The sequence below is a fragment of the Monodon monoceros genome, unplaced genomic scaffold (assembly GCF_005190385.1).
Source record: "Monodon monoceros isolate NGI ecotype Baffin Bay Population unplaced genomic scaffold, NGI_Narwhal_1 Super_Scaffold_18, whole genome shotgun sequence".
Taxonomy (NCBI): domain Eukaryota; kingdom Metazoa; phylum Chordata; class Mammalia; order Artiodactyla; family Monodontidae; genus Monodon; species Monodon monoceros.
Genome location: NW_021703774.1, coordinates 21,133,114 through 21,152,246, shown reverse-complemented (window position 1 = coordinate 21,152,246; position 19,133 = coordinate 21,133,114). Strand labels below are relative to the sequence as shown.

The window sequence follows — 19,133 nt, the reverse complement described above, 5'->3', positions numbered from 1 at the left end:
CTTCTAACTAGGAAAATCCAACTGCAATTCAAATTTAAAACTAAGGGGTAACAAGTTGGCAGCTTCCTGAAATCCTATATTGTATCTTAATACCCCAATATCCTTGGCTCAGAAACATTAAAACATATTACCCGGGCTTCCCTGGTGGCGCAGTGGCTGGGAGTCCGCCTGCCGATACAGGGGACGCGGCTTCGTGCCCCAGTCCAGGAGAATCCCACATGCCGCGGAGCGGCTGGGCCCGTGAGCCATGGCTGCTGGGCCTGTGCGTCCGGAGCCTGCGCTCCGCAGCGGGAGGGGCCGCGGCAGTGAGAGGCCTGCGTACCGCAAAAAAGGAAAAAAAAAACAAAAACAAAACAAAAAACAAACAAAAAAACGTATCACCCATTCAATGCAGTGCAATTCCTTACAGCAACAGGAAGATGGCCTGTCACTGCACAGCCAAGACCCTGGCACTAAGATCACAGCACAAGCAAGAAGAAACAAGAGTTAGATGCATTTTACAGTCAAAGGTTCAAAGTTTTTTTTATCAGGTCTCCAAATTCTGGAGTCGAGGGAGACTTAGAGCCACTTAGAAGAACATCTTGATTTCTAATAAGGTGGAAGCATTTGAAATCCTATTGTATTATTCTGATTTCTTAACTTTCTCCCTCACCCCATGCAGCAAAATATTTTTAACTAAGTTGGGAAGCTCCCTTATGTAGAGCCCATTTTTAAAGTTTATTTAATATCTGCTCATATAAGCTTTCTCAGTTACAAGATCTGAAGACAACGGTTATAGCAGTTTACACTCACGGAGACTTACTGTGTGCCAGGCCCTGTGCTAAAATGCTTTACATGCATTGCAAACAACAACAAAATGTTGCCTCTCATTCCAGGAAACAACAATGTTGCCGCCATCAAGCCATCAGCCACGGTAGCCACCCAAACAGTGCACCCTGAGGGGATTCAGGATGGAGAAAAACTGGTCCTAGACAGTTAAGATGCATATGATATCTAGGGAATAATTTCAATGAGTCCAGACTCCTGGATCCTCCCATACATAGAAAAACACTAGTCATTAACTTGAGATGTCTGTTTTTTTGTGATTAGCAGTAATCTTTTGATGTCCACTACGTGATTTTTTTCAGTAAAAACTCCTATATACCTTGCTCCTCCCTTACCTCTTTGGAACAGTCCCTCAGAGCCACCAGGGAGGCTGTCTCCCAGGCTATAGTCCCCAGATAGGTCCCCGAATAAAACGTAACTCGCAACTTTTAGGTTGTGCGTTTTTTTCAGTCGAAAGTATCATGAAGTTATCTCATTTCCTCGCCACAGAACAATTTGGGGTAGATGGGTACTATTACCACCCTCTGTAAGGAGACTGGGTGGCTCACCCCAAGATCCCAGCTAATGAGTGGCTGTCAGGTGTGCCTGAGCAAAGCACATGCTTTTAATGTATAATCTGAACAGTCTCCTTTACAAGTAGGTGTCAGTTCCTAATTCACCCAGTTCACAAAACATGGTCTTGGGGGCTTTTGTCCTTGAGAGGTGACTCCATTATGTTTCAGTGTTTGGGCTGCACCGTGTTTTCTCTCTAGCTTCCTGCTCGCTCCGCCTGGATGGCCACGTCCGCCTGAGGGTTTTCTCCCCACGTGGAAACCTGTTCTGCACCCTCATTAGCTGTAGCCTCACACAGTGCCACTCCTCCGGGCTGAGGGTTCTCCCTACCAAGGTCAGCATCTACTCTCCCTAAAATGATTTATGAAAACCCGTCTCCTCTGGGTAATCCCATGGTGATCTGCTTCTGTAGAGGTGACCTGGTTGGAGAAGTCACTGGAGTCTCCTCCTGGCACAGCCTGTTTGGGTCAGTCACATCCTGGTCTGGATAAAAACCAGGCCAGCTGGTACAGGCCAGGCAAGGCAACTCGTTGACCTCTGAGGCTCCACACCACTTGTGGCGCAAACTGATTTGAGAGGGTGCCTGCCAGTGACCAAGGCCTCTCCTGGAATGTTGCCACGTGGATGGGGCTTGAAAAAGAAAGATCCGGTGTGTAGTTTTCTACGGGTGTTTAAATTACATATCTATAAGAGACTCTAGACTTTAGCAAGTATTTCTTCCTCGTGCTCACTTGTTTGTCTGTTTGGCTCTGCTCTCCAGTCACACGAGAAGATATTTTGGCAGGGGGGAGGGTGGCCGCCCAGACTGCTCAGGGGATGTGTCACTGAACAGTGCACCACGAAGCTCCTGCCTTCCCTTCCTGGTGGGTTTTCCAGTTGTTACATGATTTTAGCCTTCCTGCCCAGGTACAAAGTCCTTTTAGGAGGAGCAGAAGGAGGTGATAACCTTCTGATCTTTTTCTTTTTTTTGCGGTACACAGGCCTCTCACTGTTGCGGCCCCTCCCGTTGCGGAGCACAGGCTCCGGACACGCAGGCTCAGCGGCCATGGCTCATGGGCCAAGCCGCTCCGCGGCATGTGGGATCTTCCCGGACTGGGGCACGAACCCCTGTCCCCTGCATCGGCAGGCGGACTCTCAACCACTGTGCCACCAGGGAAGCCCCTTCTGATCTTTATTTACTCCATTTATCTCAGAGCAGAAACAACTGTCTTGGGGGCCTGAGTGCTGGACTGTGTGAGCTGGAGGTGAGGATGGGTACCTTCCAGTTGCCTCCCCACATCCAGCCTACACCCTTTTCCATCCTGCCCTCTGCCCCAGAGCTGACCTCAGTGGATGAAACTGTGGGCTCCCGGGGCCTCTGGCTGCTGGGAGGGTTTGGCCAGCAGGAAGCCCTAAAGACCAGAGGGAGGGAGGAAAGTGAGATTAGTGTATTTCTTCCCTGGCTCCTTCTTTGTGAGCTTGGCTCAAGCTATGTCCCTTGGCTGCAGGCACTGTTCCTTCAAGGTGGCATCTGTACACGACCCAGTTCTAGAATCCTGACAACTGCCTCCGACTCACATCAGGGCTCTCTTCTGGGAGGGATGGTTATGCTTCCTCATTTGATTACAGAGGCTTCCAGCCACGCCGTTTATATCCAACAGTGTTCAAGACTTCTCTGGCTAGTGTGGTCTGTCCTCCACCGGCTGTTCACCCTTATAGCTAACTCCATCCTGGAGTGAGTTAGTCATCCATCCAGGACACCATCCTGCCTGGAGAGGCGTAGACAATCATTTACTCCATTTAAAAGGCGGCCCGCATTCTTGGCTAGAAAGATTCATCATAAAATTGGCACTTCCTCTTAAGTCAGTCTATAAATTTAATGCAATCCCAATAAAAATAGCAAGAGGATTTTTTAAAAATTGGAACTTAGCTGATCCTAAAATTTACAAGGAAAAAGTAAACATAAAGGCTAGCCAGAAAAAAATTTAAAGGGAGCGGAGTCTAGCTCTATTAGCTATTAAAACACATATAGAGCTAACATATTTAAAATAGTACAGAACTTGTGCAAGAGTATACAGAGATACATAAATGGCACAAAATAGAAAGTCCAGAAATAGTTCCAAACATAGGAATTTAGTAAAGATAAATTATTCACAACTGGAACTGGAACAACTGAGTAGCCATCTAGAAAAAAATCAAGTTATAGCTCATCCTGTCAGGGGGATAAATTCTAAATGGAATAATATTTACATAAACATAACATTATATATCTTAACAATGTACTTTATATTATTTATGTTATATATAAATCTAGCCATTTGTATTATTTACATATGTATTGTTTCTGTATTTATATATTATATTTTAATATGTTCACATTATAAATATATTTATAAATCTATATATCCTAGAAGAGACAATGGGAGAATTCTATTATAATCTTAGAGTGGTGACAGGCTATCAAATTGTAACCTAGAAGCCATAAAAATTTTAAATGATAAACTTTAAAGTAAAGAAAATTGCATGGTAAAAAAAAAATCACAATAAGCAAGGTTAAACCAAAAATTAATAGGGAAAAATATCTATTATTCAGCTCCCAGACCACAAGTGATATATAAATCTTCCCAGTATTTAAAAGGAAAAAAATGAAAGTTCAACAGAAAAATGGGCAAAGATATAAACAGAGTTAATGGAAAAAGGAAAAAGTAATGTCTCTTACACATAGTAAAAGGCATTTATCCTCACTTACTCATCATAAAAGAAACATAAAGTAAAACTATGCTAAGATACCATTTTTCACCTTTCAGACTGCAAAGGTCAAAGCATGATCATTTGGAGAGGCTGTGGGGGAATGTACACGCTCAATCCCGACAAAGGCAATTTGAGGATATCGTCAATATGCTCCAGCAATTCCACATGTAGTAATCTTCCTACAGACATACTCACGTGTGAAAATAATGTATGTGTAAGGTTATTTATTGCAGCATTGGTTGCAACAGAAAAGACTAAAGGTAAATGTTCATCCATAGAGAACAGGTGAAACAAACTATGCTCCCTCTACGATAATATTCTGTGCAGCCCTAAAAAGAAACGAAGATGGTTTCTGTTGATACGGAATAATCTCCAAGATGTGTTAAGTGAAACAAAGCAAGGTACAGAACAGCAACAACAAAAAGGGGGAAACAGAAAAAAGAAAAACTGGGCGAACATAGTATTGGCTCCCCTTCTGTAATTCATATCTTCACAAACTGAAGTTATTTTTGGATGATTTATTATATAGAACATGTGTCCTATGTGCTTAAATCGTAGTTTTATTACCAGAAACTCTAGTTTATTGCATTCAATAGATAATTGGTTATGTCAGTATTTGCAGCAAAAAAAAAAAAAGTAGCTTAATATCAGGTCTTCTAAATGAAAATGATTATTTTTTGGTAAAGTCTTCCATAATAATTGGTCTCTAGTCAGTAAGAACAAACAACCAATCAAGTCACTTATTCCTGTGTCCCCTAAAGTGTGTCGTGTAGAAACTAGTTCCTTGGGGTTAACAGATGCTCCTTGAGAAATGGGTTCTGTGGTCAAGTAAGTTTGGGAAATGCAAAACTAACCAGGTCAAGTGTGGAGACATCTCAGAGCCTTTCAATAATTACACACTGTGACCTTCCCAGGGGTAAGGGGAGTGGGGTATAATATGAATGTTACCCAAATTTATTTGACCCTGGAACCCTTGCTGTTGACATCTCACACAGGCAGGGACCATGGAGCTCACTGGAGACGCTGGCTTACCTTGTGAGGGCACAGGAGCCACTGGCTCACCCTGGGAGGTGCTCCAGGAGCTGGGCTGCTCAGAACCAGATCTTCCCTGGGGGCCCAGTGAGCGGCTGTCAGGCATCAACACTAGCTGCAGGGCCCACCTCTAGTGGCTGAGGTCCTTCTGACAGCACCCATGTGATTTTTCCTCTCTCCAGGTTTTGACAACCTCTTCTTTCTGGATTGTCTGTACTTTATTTATTAATTTAAATTAACTTAATTTATTTTTGGCTAAAGGCTTTGGGTCTTTGTTGCTGCGCATGGGCTTTCTCTAGTTGCGGTGAGCGTGGGCTACTCTTCGTTGCAGTGCGCGGGCTTCTCATTGCGGTGGCTTCTCTTGTTGCGGAGCATGGGCTCTAGGCGCACGGGCTTCAGTACTTGTGGCTCGCGGGCTCTAGAGCGCAGTCTCAGTAGTTATGGCATGCAGGCTCAGTAGTTGTGGCTCGCGGGCTCTAGAGCGCAGGCTCAGTAGTTGTGGCACGCAGGCTTCAGTAGTTGTGGCTCGTGGGCTCTAGAGTACAGGCTCAGTATTTGTGGCGCATGGGCTCTAGAGCTCAGGCTCAGTAGTTGTGGCACACAGGCTTAGCTGCTCCACGGCATGTGGGATCTTCCTGGACCAGGGCTTGAACCCATGTCCCCTGCATGGCAGGCGGATTCTTAACCACTGTGCCACCAGGGAAGTCCTGTCTATAGAACTGATTATTTTTCTTTGTAATATATGGTTTCATTGTATGCCTTTTCTTGGGGGGGCGTTTAGGCCAAAACAATTTCTGAGGAATGAGGTGAGGCGTATCTAAACACTTAACACCTTCTGACTCACCACCTGTCACCTGCCTTTCTCATTCTGGGAGCCTGATACCTGCCTCGGTCTGTCCAGAGCCCTGCACACAAACAGGGACAAGTATCAGAGCTGGGTCACTAGAGGTCCTTGACCACCCTGGCTCCCTGCAACATTTCCTTTCAGCAGGTGGCTGCTGGCCCCGTCCATCATTGAGGCAGCACACAGGGCCCTGCCCAGAGGTTCCTGAACCACCCTGAAGGCCTGCCAGCAGGCTCGACAGGCTGACCGCTCCCACATCTGGGCTCCCCCGACACCCAGCTAAGCTTCTGCCCCTCCTTTCTGTCCTGGGAGACACTCGGCCAGTACAGGCCTGTGAGGCTGGGGATCTTCTGCCCTGCTGCCTACCCTAGAAGCCCACCTGGGTGCCCCTCCCCACTGCAGCCCGCAGCCCCCTTCCTCTGCACATCTGCACCACGTGCAGACGAAACTCCCCGGACAGAACAGTCCTCACCCTGCACTGAGGTGGGACCTCAAACGCAAGTACGGAGGGAAAGGGACCCGTGCATTTACATGCCCTAACATGAAAATGACCGAGAGCAGGTTAGTGGGGAAAAGGTAGAGGTAGGGTTCTGGGAGTCTGGAGCCGGGGTAGGGGTGGAGCAAATAAAAAGCACGAGAGAAAGGAAACCAGCCGAGGCCGGGGCGGGGGCTGTCCAGGACCTCATGCCAGACCTGCCCCTTGAACTTGGACTTAGGTGGGCGCAGAGGTTCCCTGCCCTCCCCAGTGGGGACCTCTGGATCCCTATAAAAGACGTATCTCGCTGGAGGCTGTGTTCCTGCCCGTTCCCTTAAAGAACTGCCCTTCTCATCTTGCTTCGCACCCATTCTCTCACCTTTCCATGCACCTTGCTGCCTCCTGGCACCAGGAGGCCCCTGCACCAACTCCACTCTCTCTGGGTTCCTCAAATGCTGGCTCTTGGCCGCCCTGTCAGTCCCCTTTGGCTGGGTTTGTCCTTCCAGCCCAGGCCCTAGGGATCACCCTTCCTGCACAACCCCCTCTACGAGTCCAGTCCATGTTGTCCTGGGGCTCTTGCTGCCAGCACTCAGCTAGAGGGGTCCACAAGCCCGCTGCAGGGTGCCTGCCCACTGGGAGCGCTGGCCCGCTGGATGAGAACCTGGGTGCCGTCAGCCTGGGTGCCGATGGGTCCCAAGGAAGGCTGCGGCTGGGCTGATGTGCTGACCCACCACGGAGGTGAGAGGGGGAGGTACGCCTTGGCTGGCCTTCCCGGATCCCAGGCACAGGGCAGGGGCTGCACGGGCACCCACAGCCCCGCGGGGCCTCCAGGTGATCCCCCAACCAGAAAGGAAAGATCCCCTGGATAGAGCTAGGAGGACTGACCTGGATTTGAATCCTGACCCCGCCACTTAAGATTGTGTAATCTTGGACACATTTCTTAATTTCTCTGAGCCCATGTTCTCTCAGCTGTGGAAGGGGGATAATAACACACATATCCTCAAAGGGTTGTTAGGATCAGATGAAAAAGGGAAACTGGGGGTCCTGGATGGGCTTCAGAGATCTGGAACCCGAAAACACTGTGTGCACCTTTTGTATGTATGCAAATATATGCATTTTCTAGGGAGGAGTCAGGTTTCCTTCCCCCTCACAGCCCCAAAATTAAGAAACAACAGAGCCAGAACATGGAGTTCAAATTCCGGCTCTGACTCAGGGCAAACTACTCTCTTTGTGCTCATTTCCTCATACATACAATGGGTTTCATGATAGGAAATGGCCTCACAGAGTTGAGAATTAAATGGGAGAAAAAAAGTCAAGCATTTAGAACACCGTCTCTGAGGGTTTGCTCTTTTTATCTTCTACGTTTATAAGGGAGAAAACTGAGGCCCGGAAGAGGTGAAGTCGCGACTGGGGATGAGTTACGCCCTGTTTCGGAAAGGGTGACAGCTCAGGACGGGGGTGCGGGTAGGTGGGAAGGAGGAGGGAGTGAGACCGGGGAGGACTGTGACCTGCTGAGCGCTTTTGGGGCCCGTCTCATCATCTTGAACCCCTGCCGGATCTTCAGAAGCAAGCAGGGGGTAGGGGGGACGCACTGATGAGGATGTAGACACGAACGCATTTACTCAAAACCCAAGAATGGCCCCTGCAGTGATGGAGCCCCTCACCTTCACCCCTGCCCGTGCCTCACCCGGGACTGTGGCCTTTGCCCCCTACGCCCACCCCCACCCCAGCGCAGGACCAGGGGCCCCGATACCCGCCCCCTGGGCTGAGGATGGCTTCGCGGACTCTGCTCTGTCCCCTCACAGAAGACAAGGCAAGGGGTTCCTTTAACAAGCAAACTGCCTCCCCCGTCTCTGCAGTTTGATACTTTCTCTCCCCGCTTGCCTTTCCTGTGGGTTTTCACACAAAATCTTACTGTACTTTGTGCCTGCAGCAGAAGAGTGCGCATGCATTAATCCTGAATTTATTCGCTTGTTCAACGCCTTTTTAGTGTCGTTCTCTCTGGCCCACCCTTGGGCACCTGCTGAGATCACTTAAGCCACTTTTCTCAAGGGACCTCAGGGAACCCCCCCCCTCGTAGTTCAGACCTCCCCCTCCCCTTTTAATTTGCTTGGGAAAAGGAGTGGAAGCAGAAAGGGCCTCGGGGCCCGGCAGGGTGTCTCAGGAAAGCTCGGCCGGTGAAGGGAGTCCTGAAGCTGGCACCACCAGCCCAGCCCACTGAGTGCCCCTCCGCCCTGCGTACTGGGAAGTCCCAGAGAACAGAGGACACACCTGCCCCAACCACGATGGGCTAGTGTCCGAGCAGCCTTGGGTCACCACTGGTGACCATTATTCAAAGGGGAGGAACTGTGGCATCTTCCCAAAACGGCAGCCACGATATTTCCGGTTTCACCGGTTCTTCTAGGACCTTGCCCTTCCCCACCAGGGGGTGGAATCTGCATCCCTCCCCTTGAACCTGGTGGGGCCTCTGTCTGTCTCAGTGAATAGATATGGCAGAAGTGATGCTCTGTGATTTCTGAGGCTCTCTCTCTGTAACTTCTGTGTAAGAAGTGGAGCTCCCTTAAAGCCTCCATGGAAGAGACCACACATAGGAAGACCCCAGAGATTCAGCTGAAGAGCCTCCAGCCCAGGCACCAAACACATGAGTGGGGGGCCTTCGGGTGACCTGAGCCTGTCCCCATCTGACTGCAACCCCATGAGGGACCCTGAGAGAGTCCCCCCTGCTAAGCCCAGCTATCTATCCTTCAGAACCACAGGAGAGAATGAGAAAATGATTGCTGTTGTTTCAAGCCTTTGATGATGGGGCAGATTGCCACGCAGTAGATACAGGTGCAAGGAGACCAGGACCTTCCTGAAATCTGTGCCTGGCCAGGGGCAGGAAGAGGCAGCTGACAGAGTCTGCCCCTGGCGGGGGGGGGGGGGACGTGCCAGCAAGAGAGGAGTCAACACGGAGAGATGCCAGCTCCAGGACGCCGTGCCCAGACACCCACTCACTCTGCGGTCCCCGGGGCACCCCAGGACCTGAAATGCACCGCACATGCCTGCTCCGGGAAGCTGATGAGACAGACGGCCCGCCAAGGGGAGCGTCCTGAGACGTAGAGAGGGCCGATCTCCTCCTTTGCTGCAGCAGCTCCTCTCCATGGGGTCAAACATCCCAGCCATGCCGCCCTGACTGCAGCTCCATGTTTCCTCCTTCCCCAGGACGACGCTTACTCCCAACTGTGGCTGGCTTAGGGGAGGTGATTCTGGACGTGTGTGGGGCTGGTCTTCACCAGCTGCTAGAACAGGCATCACACCCTGGATGCCCAATGACTGCCCTCCGCCTGCCCCGTGGTGCTTACTGTGTCCATAGCCTCCTTCTCTCCCCGGATCTACCACTGGTTCCCCCCCAGGACCGTTTTTGCTCCCCTTACCCCCAAGGGATTTTTGGCTCTGTGTGGAGACATCTTGGGTTGTCATGCTTGGGGAGGGCTGCCAGTGCATCTAATGGGCAGAGGCTGGGAACGCTGCCACGCGTGCCGCAGCACTCGGGACACCCCCATGATGGAGAATGAGCCGGCCGCAACCACCAGCAGGGCCGAGGTCGGGGAAACCCTTCTCCCTCTCAAGTCCTGCTTGTCCTGTGTTTCATCCCTGCAGGGCTCTGTGCCTTTGCTTTTCCATGGTGACAGCTAGATAAATGATAAAGGGACCAAGATACTGAGGCTACTTCTGGCTAAATTTGACCCTTCCCGAGACACTGGTATTTAGCAGTCTCCAGCAGACCTGAGACCCTGCTGACAGAATAACTGTCTCCTGGCCTAGGCAGCCTGGGGCGTCTCAGCTTTGGAAGGAAGTCCTTGGGAGCCAACAGGCGCTCCCCCAATCCCGGGGCTGCTGGCGCTCCCCAGAGGAAGTGCACACCCTGCCAGTGCCCGGCCCTCCGCGATGGCGGCCGATGAGTCCCACGGGACCATCCCTTCCGTGACTGCTTCACTTGTCTGGAGCAGCCCAGAGAAGGGAACCCCCGAAGCGGAATGACCCCCTACACACAATCACGTCTCATTATATCGGCACTGTCGGGGGGAGGTGGAGGTGCTCCGTTCTGCTCACATCCCAACCCTGGTAAACACGGGGCTTCAGCCTCCTTCCGTGAGCTGCAAGCACGACTGCAGCCAGAACAAATGATCCGAACCACATGTGTGCCCTCTCCCTCCCTTCCCCCTGCCGCTCCTGAGGAGCAGGGCCCTGAAAGGGAGAAGGAGAAGGGAGGATGCAGGCGGACGAGGACGCCGAGGCCTCAGGGTCACACTGTCGCACACCGAACTTGCATGGACGAACCAGACTCTCGGAAGGGAGGCCCTGCCCCGTGCCGCCCTCGGCTGCCCTGGACCGGGAGGACACAGCCTCCCGGTTGTAGGTGTCGACTCTGCCCCCCAGCTCCCCGCGACCGTGGACGCTGCGGTCACTACCAGATGGCAGAGTTACCAGCCAGCTCACTGTAGCCCTGTGTCTTCCTGCCATCCACATCCACAACCTCGCCTTCCTCCCCAACCCCTCCGTGCCCAGAGGCCCCAGCAGGCAAGGAGGTGGAGCCAACCCCATCTTAGATTCCTACTCCTCAGAATTCCTTCCTCACCTCCCGGAGGAGCCAGAGGGTGAGGATCTACTTTCCTGGTTTCCTGGAGGCCTTCACAGTGTTGAACGAAAGGTAAAGTCTCAATGCAGCTGGGGCGGCAAAACACAGGGGAGAGATCATGTCAGGGATTGCGATAAGAGTGAACGCTAGAGGTTTTCTCACTCTGGTCCTGATCCCCAGAGAGAGAGAAACCATCAGTCATACAGCCTTAAGGTTCTCCGTCTCATGGGAAAAGGAAAGGACAGACATGTCACCTTGTTCCCATTTCACAGGTGGGTAAGTAGAGGCTTGAGACTGAAAATAGCAGGCGCGCTACAGGCAAAGCGAGTGCTGGGAGAGGAGAGAGCCCAAGTGTGGTGGCAGTGAGGAGCCTCCTGGCCTTTTAGGAAACGTCAGGGAGCAACAGCCATTGCATGAGCCCTGAAAGTTGGAGCAGGAGACTTCATCGAGTCTCTTGAACTTTTCCCCAAACATCAGCACCTTGGTCACCTCCTAATGCCAAGTGCTAGAGACGGACCCCATTGGTTGTTCAAGACACAGCAGGGCATGCTCCATCTCCCCTCCCCAGCCTCATTTCCATACTCCCCTCAAGCCACACTCTCCCCAAACGTAACTTGCAATTTGCAGTTATTAAACCCTTACTAAGTGTCAGCCTCTGGCACTCTGAGCTTTCCACGCATTATTTAATTTCATCCTCACAGCCCTCTGAGGTAGATACTACTATCATCCCCATGTTATGGATGAGGAAATTGAGGCTTAACGAGGACGGTGATTTACCCCATGTGATAGAGCCAGGAAGTGGCAGAACCAAGAGGCCAACCTCTAACTGATGGACACCCAAGTCCTCACTCTGGACCTTGCCATTTACAGATGCTTACTGATGTACGTGGCTTGCTTGTCTCTGTGTGGAGACCATCCCACCCCAGAAAGTCAAGGATGGGAGGCCGGATCCCAACGCTGCAGTGGCCATAACGCACATGTGGCTTTTCATGTTCAAACTGAAGAAAATTAAAAATTCAGTCCCTTGGTTGCATTAGTCACACTTCAAATGCTCCACATGTGGCTTGCAGCTACCATATTGATAATGTAGAACATTCGCATCACGGCTCAAAGTGCTGGTGGACAGTGCTGGTCTAGAGTCTGCCCCACTGCACACAGGCCACCCAACGTTGGCCCAGCCAGAGCAGACTACCCTCCTCCTGGGGCTTCCTCGCCCCACAGTTGCTGCCCAGGACCCCACTAGACCTCACAGAACACATGGCCCTTCATTTCTGAAATCCCCTGGCTGGGGGCCTCTCTGTGGCTGATCCTGTGGGGGATGATCTGAGCAAGGGTCTCAGACCCTGGGGTGGAGATGTTACTGCTCATGATCTGCAGCCTGGTGCCGGCGGGGTGTGGTGGAGAGCGCGGGCTGCCGGTGGAAGTCACAGAACGCCAGAAGTAGTGAGACCTTACGGAACTAGGATCCAATCCCCTCAACTCAGAAGCAGAGCAGAGTCCACACAGGGATGTGGCCTGGCTCCTGGCTCAGCGCCCGAACAAGGGCAAAGTCACACTCTGATCCACAGGCCCACGGGGAGCCAAGGAACCGTGTAAACTCTTTGCAAGTTTCCTCTGGCTTCAGAGGAACATGTACATGACAATGGTGGGGGAATTCTTTGGAGAGGATTCCCACTGCCTCTCCTCCCTGGGGAGAGGAGGTCAGGGACAGCCAAGGAGAGATGTGCCCAACTTTAGGCCTCGGATGAGGCAGGAACCCCGCTGTGTGATTGCCAAGGCTGGGGCAGCCAGGGCTGGACGGGGCTGCCGGCAGATTCATCCCTGGCGCGTTTATGGGCCTGTCTCAGGTGCAGAAGGAAAGGAAGCTGGGAGCCCAGGCAGTAGCCACAGGGGAGAAAGGCTGTGAAAAAGCATTTAGAACCAGAAGAGCTGCCGGGGAGAGGACAGGAGGACTCACGGACCGCACACATCTGCCCCAGGAGCTGGGAGAAGCCACTGGGGTCGGGGACGGTGAGGGCAGTGCTGCGGCTGGCGGTGAAGCCATTGTTTTAAGAAACAGGAAAAAATATATTTATTTTCCTCACCAAACCAGCCAACACTTATTTTCTAGTTCTTTTTTTTTTTTTTTTTTTTAACTACAAGCACTCTTTTTTTAAAAAGGCACCTACAAATTCCAATAGAGGGGCATCATCCTACAAAATCCCGGACCAGTACTCCTGAAAAGTGACAAGGTCAACCAAAACAGGCTGAGAAACTGTCACAGCCAAGAAGAGCCTTAGGAGACATGACAACTAAATGTAATGTGGTGTCCTGGATGGGATCCTGGGACAGAAAAAGGACCTTAAGTAAAAACTAAAGAAAGCTAAAGTATGGACTTTAGTTAATGATAATGTATCAATACTGGTTCATTAACTGTAGCAAATGTCCCACACTTAATAATGTAAGAAGTTACCAGTAGGGGAAACTGGGCTGGTGTGTTTGGAATTCTCTGTACTATCATCTCAATTTTTCTGTAAACCTAAAACTGTTCTAACAAAGTCTATTAAAATGTTTAAAAGGCACCTATTAAAATGGCTTTTAAAAATTATAATTTAAGGGGGTTGGATCCAGGGCTGAGGCAGGCACCCCTCACCCCCGTCTCAGTGGGTCATGCCCAGGGCGGCAGCGGGGGAGGCGGATGACTGGGCAGTGTCCGCGCAGGAGACCATGCGGTTTCCAGTTACAACGCAGGGATCACAGCAAACACAGCTGCCGCAGAAGCACTATGGCATTACCTCTCCCATCAGCTTAGCAGCCCCCAAGGAGACTGACTGCCTACTTACACAGAAACTAATTGAGACTCTGAAGCCCTTTGGCGTTTTTGAAGAGGAAGGGGAACTGCAGTGCAGGATTTTAATTTGGGGAAAATTAAATAACCTGGTAAGAGTGGATGCGAGAAATCAGCGAAAGCAAGAATCTTCCACAATCTGTAATTGAAAACGGTGGTGGAAAAAGTTTTACATTTGGATCTTAGAGATTAGGAGTACATACAAAAGGTGCCGATATTAATGTGTTGTGTGTTGCACCAAGACACGTTGATCGAAGTGATTTTTTCACCTCATTCTATGATAAGTTGAAATTACAGGAAGAAGTAGAAGATTGAAGAGCTGTTGAAGAAGCATTTGTACCAGTTATCAAACTGTGTTCTGATGGGATAGAGATTGATATTTTGTTTGCAGGATTAGCACTGCAGACTATTCCAGGAGACTTGGGCTTAAGAGATGACAGTCTGCTTAAAAATTTAAATATAAGATGCGTAAGAAGTCTTCATGGTTGCAGGGTAATGGATGAAATTGTACATCTAGTACCAAACATTGACAACTTCAGGTTAACCCTGAGAGCTATCAAACTGTGGGCCAAACACCACAACATCTATTCCAATATATTAGGTTTCCTCGGTGGTGTTTCCTGGGCTATGCTGGTAGCAAGAACGTGCCAGCTTTATCCGAATGCAACAGCATCAACTCTTGTACATAAATTTTTCTTGGTATTTTCTAAATGGTATGTGTTTAGATTATATTAAAATAAAATGGATTGTAGACACTGAGAAAAATATATAATTTAAGAATCATTTTAAAAGTTATTTACAGTACTTAAAAAATGGGAAAATAGGGAGAGGTTGAATTTGTTCAGGATTCTACAATTTGCCAATGTGTTTGCCTATATTAATCGCATTTTTCATCACAGCCCTGGGAAAGGAGTATTATCATTATTCCCATTTTATAGAAGAGGAAACTGAGGCTCAGAGAGCTTGGGTAACCTGCCCAAAGTCACCCAGGCTAGTAAGCAGGGGAGGAAGCAGGAACTGGAAACCTCCTTCCTGCACGCTTTTCCCACTGGCCCTGCCCTTCCCCACTCTCTGCTGAGCCGGGCTGTGGGGAGGGGCACCCTGTAGCCAAACATCTCCTAGTGTTTGGGGGCCCACGTGACTTTTAGGGGTAGAAGCAGGGTGATCCACCTCTGAGGGGCCAGGTTACAAAGACACGGGGCTGTGTGGTTTCAACAGCTCTGACAGCGCTGGCAGCCTCGAGCCTTCCCCCAGGAAGCCGAGGGCCTATGGGGGCACCTGGCCAGGGCAGCTACCTTCCTCTGAGAGCTTTGAAGGCTGTGGGGCCCATGGGGGGCTATAAGGGGGCAGTGGTTAAAGCCCAGCAGTGGCCCAGTGAAAACCAAAGGTAGGAGGAGCTCAGCTCTGGGACCTCCTGGGCTCTTGGGGCCACTCCATGGCCATCACCTGTAAGAAGAGGCTGAAAACAGCAACTCCAGAGCCATATTTAGCTGTAGCGCCAGCCTGGCCGAGGTTCAGCCTGGGTCTCCAGCCCTTCCAGATGGGCAGATTTTTCTTCACTGGCTCAGTGTTGAGCCCAACCAAGGTCTGCAAGGCAGATGGCTCACGTCAGAGCAGTTCTGCAAACATGGTTGGAATTACTTTGGTGAGGCTTCCAGCTTACCCTCTGGGAAAGTGGGTGGGAGCTGGTGGATTAACCATTGCTGGGCAGCCCTGCGAAGTGAGGCAGGAGGCTGAGAAATGTACAAGTCCCAGGATGGGCCCCGCCCAGGTTCACTGGTGAACTGAGTGAGTCTCAGGGTAGAAAGTACAGGTAGGAAAATAAATTTTGCTTTGAGAATTTTACCTCCAAAATCCCTCAACATAGCCTCATGGCCACTTGTGATGGGAGTGAGAAGAGTGTGGAAAGCTTTAAAATCAGATCAGGGTTCTTTCCTTTGGCAATTTTTAGCTTTGTGGCCTTGCATGGGCTCCCCACCCCCTGCCTCCAGATAAGATAAGTTTTCTTATCTGCAGAGTGGGGATGAAAATATTTACTTGGATGATTACATGAGACAATGCAATGAAAATGCTCCAAGAGTTGCATACTGTTATACAGTGATAGGGGCTGTTATCATTCCTGCTCTGAGATAAGAGATCTGCCTTCGGTGCTTTGATTCTCCAGCACAAGATTTACACTCAGTGTCAGGCATGAGGAACGACTCTAGAATAGCTGACTGCCCCATCGTAGGGGATCTCTGAGGTCACCCCGTTGACTCTCCCCCTCCCTCCCATTTTCAGAAGAGACTGAGGTTCCAAGTGATGACGTGCCCACGGTCTGCCAACTAAGAGCTGAGCCTTGACTCGCATCTCTGGTTGTGTGGCCAGGTGTCACTGCCACGGCCCCCCTGTTCCTGATGCTTCCGAACCTGCTGGGACCTGGTGACAGTCACCACCCCATGCCCACCCTGTGTCCGGATGCCAGAATCAGAGTGAGAGTTCAGTCCACCACACTTCACAGATAGTAATCAAACCCAGATCCTCCAAAATAAAAGGCCAAGAGGACAAAACGGACAATGTGGTGTAAAAAAAACCTTAGAAATTACAGACCTGATTACTGAGAAATGTTTTAAAGGACTTACACTTAATCTTGTTTCTATTTGATTTGGTGCATAGCATGGGGATTTTTACCCCAGGGAGTGTAAGCTTTGTGAGAGTCTCCTCTCCAAATGGCCTGACAGTATTTAACCAGGACTTAAATCTTGCAATTTGGCCCTTAAGATGTCATTAAACTTTAAAGTAGATGTTTAGTCTAGGTGTGGAATTTAGCCCAGGTATGACAGTTGTCATTTTTTTTCCAGATTTCCTAAAGCCCCCATGGTTGGTCAAAGTCTCCATCAACTTCTAGCCCTGTTAACTTCCATTTTCTCTAACCAATGGATTTTCCTGGAGCACCCACCTAGGTGCCCTAGGCCCCCTGGGCATCTCTCTTTTGTTGGGGAGAGAAGGTGGGAAATGGGAGGTATGTTTTCTGTGGGTAAGAATGTGCTCTGGCATCTCAGGAATTTGCACACAGAGGCTGAGCTCAGAGAGCGGTGTTTGCACGCCCAGCCTGGGTCATGCTCTCGGAGACCCATTTCACGAGGGGCTCCCAGTTGCCTGTCCTAACGATTCACACAAATGCCCTGACATCCCTCAGAGACTGAAAACTTTCCATGCCCCTTCTGGGGAGCCTAGCTCAGGGGTTAAACACACAGACGCTCTGCATTTGCATTCCAGGCCCTCACTTCAGCTTTTGGATGACCTCAAACAAGTCCCTCCCAGCCTAGCTCAGGGGTTAAACACACAGACGCTCTGCATTTGCATTCCAGGCCCTCACTTCAGCTGTTGGATGACCTCAAACAAGTCCCTCCCAGGACAGAACCTCTGCTAGGTGGGCCAGGAAAGAAGGTACAATTCAAGATGATTAATTTTGTTACTGATAGACTGGTCTGGAAAGCAAGTTGGAGCTGATGGCTCGAAACAACTTTTTGGTTATTCGCAACAAATAATCTCCTCCAGCGATCATAGGCCCATATCTATTATGAGTAAAAAAAAATGAGCATGGATTCTATGAGAATCTTAAATAGTGGTCCCAGGCCCCATCGTTAAGACTTCTCTGCAGAACCCTCAGGTCCTGTATAGCAATAAACAACAAGGTCCTACTGTATAGCACAGGGAACTATATTCAATATCTTATGATAAACCATGATGGAAAAGAATATGAAAAGGAATGTATGTATAACTGAATCACTCTGCTGTACAGCAGAAATTAACACAACATTGTAAATCAACTTTACTTCAATAAAATAAATTAAAGAAAAAAAAAGAAAACTTGGGGGCTTTCATGCCAAAGCTGGAGCAGGTTCCAATCTCAGCAGGCACTATGTCCAGAAAATCAGAGCTCAGCTACAGAGAGCAAAGTTTCAGACCCTCACGATTCAGCTACTCCAGTTGAACTTACTTAAATGAACATTTCAATTGCCTCTGTGACAATAAGCACCCACATTCACTGTTGTGATACCATGGTGAGCTCGTCCTGCAAACACTGAGAACGCCCTGATACGTTAACTTCCTCCCAGCAGTGAGTGTTAGGGTTTCCTCTTCCTCCACACACTGAATCACCATCCCACCCCTGAACCCCAGAGAACTGATGTCTCAGTGCTGCAACCGGGCCTGGGCTAGGCCTCCCACCTGGCCCTCAGCCCACAGCCTGACTGTTCCGTGGGCCACTAGCAACACGGGCCCCAGGACATACAGACACCAAGGGTGGCTGAGATCCAGAAGCTCCTCCGTCTTCTAGTGGGAGTGTCTTTGTAACTTCAACAACTAGCCCAGGGCAGGGGACCCAGGAGACCTCACTGCCCATCTGTGCATTTGTCTGCCGCAGCACGGGGTCCTCAGGGGACAAGACATTCCAGGAAGCTTCTAGAACTGGAAATTGCCAAACTCTCTGGCAAGGGAGTGGAGCCATAGATCATCCCTCACGCCTTCTATCCACAGCCTTTCAGACAAGCCCCCGTAGCCTGTTTGAGATGCCATCACTTACCCAGGGCTCCTTGGCAGATGTCTGTGCGAGTGGCTCCTCCAGTAATAAACTGTGGATCATCGCAGATCTCCTGGAAACGAAACCCACAAAGTGCTGTCAACCCACCTGCCATGTGCTTCTGTAGTCAGGACACCTCGGTTCCCAGAAGGTGCATCGGACCCCCTCCGCCCCTTCCCCTCCCCTCTAGGGAAAGCTATGCAGTTACAGTTAGACTGCCACGGGATCCCAACGCTCCACACTGCCTACAGCCCACTTCACCACGCTACCTTCCTAGGGCCAGGGCAGTGCCAAGTCCAGCCTCCTCTGGGGGCCTTGAGACGGTCCATGCTCTGGAGCTGCCCTGCCCACTATGCCGGTCCCTCTCCTCTGTTCCTGCATGGAATTCCTCCCTCTCCCACGCTCTTCTCTCCTTTTCCACATCTTACCGTATCTCAAGACCCACTGCCACCAACTCCATGAAGCCCTCCTTCACAGTCCAGCCCTCACCCATCCTTTTGACCCTGAATCCCAGAGCATGTGTGCTCCGCAATTTAGCAGCGAGTTGTGTGCTATGCGGTGGTGCTGGGTACCAGTCTGTCTTCCTAACACTCACACGCTTCTTGAGGGCAGGGGAAGGCACCTAGCCTTCTGGATTCGTCCACAGGCCATGATACTTGGGGGTCC

At 50.3% G+C, this 19,133-nt stretch overlaps 1 protein-coding gene and 1 pseudogene across 4 annotated transcripts in view; one reads left to right on the top strand and one right to left on the bottom strand.

The window, feature by feature from the left end:
* Window positions 1-19,133, bottom strand: part of CAPN2 (calpain 2) — a 61,503-nt gene that overhangs the window by 37,920 nt on the left and 4,450 nt on the right. For all 4 annotated transcript variants that reach the window (XR_003794351.1, XM_029227798.1, XM_029227797.1 and 1 more), the window contains exon 2: window positions 18,471-18,540. Coding sequence is in view for 3 of the 4 variants with exons in the window: in XM_029227798.1 (XP_029083631.1) it covers window positions 18,471-18,540 (70 nt within the window). In the remaining variant the exon portion in view is untranslated. The remainder of the gene's footprint in view (window positions 1-18,470; window positions 18,541-19,133) is intronic.
* LOC114898389 lies at window positions 9,193-14,638 on the top strand (annotated as a pseudogene).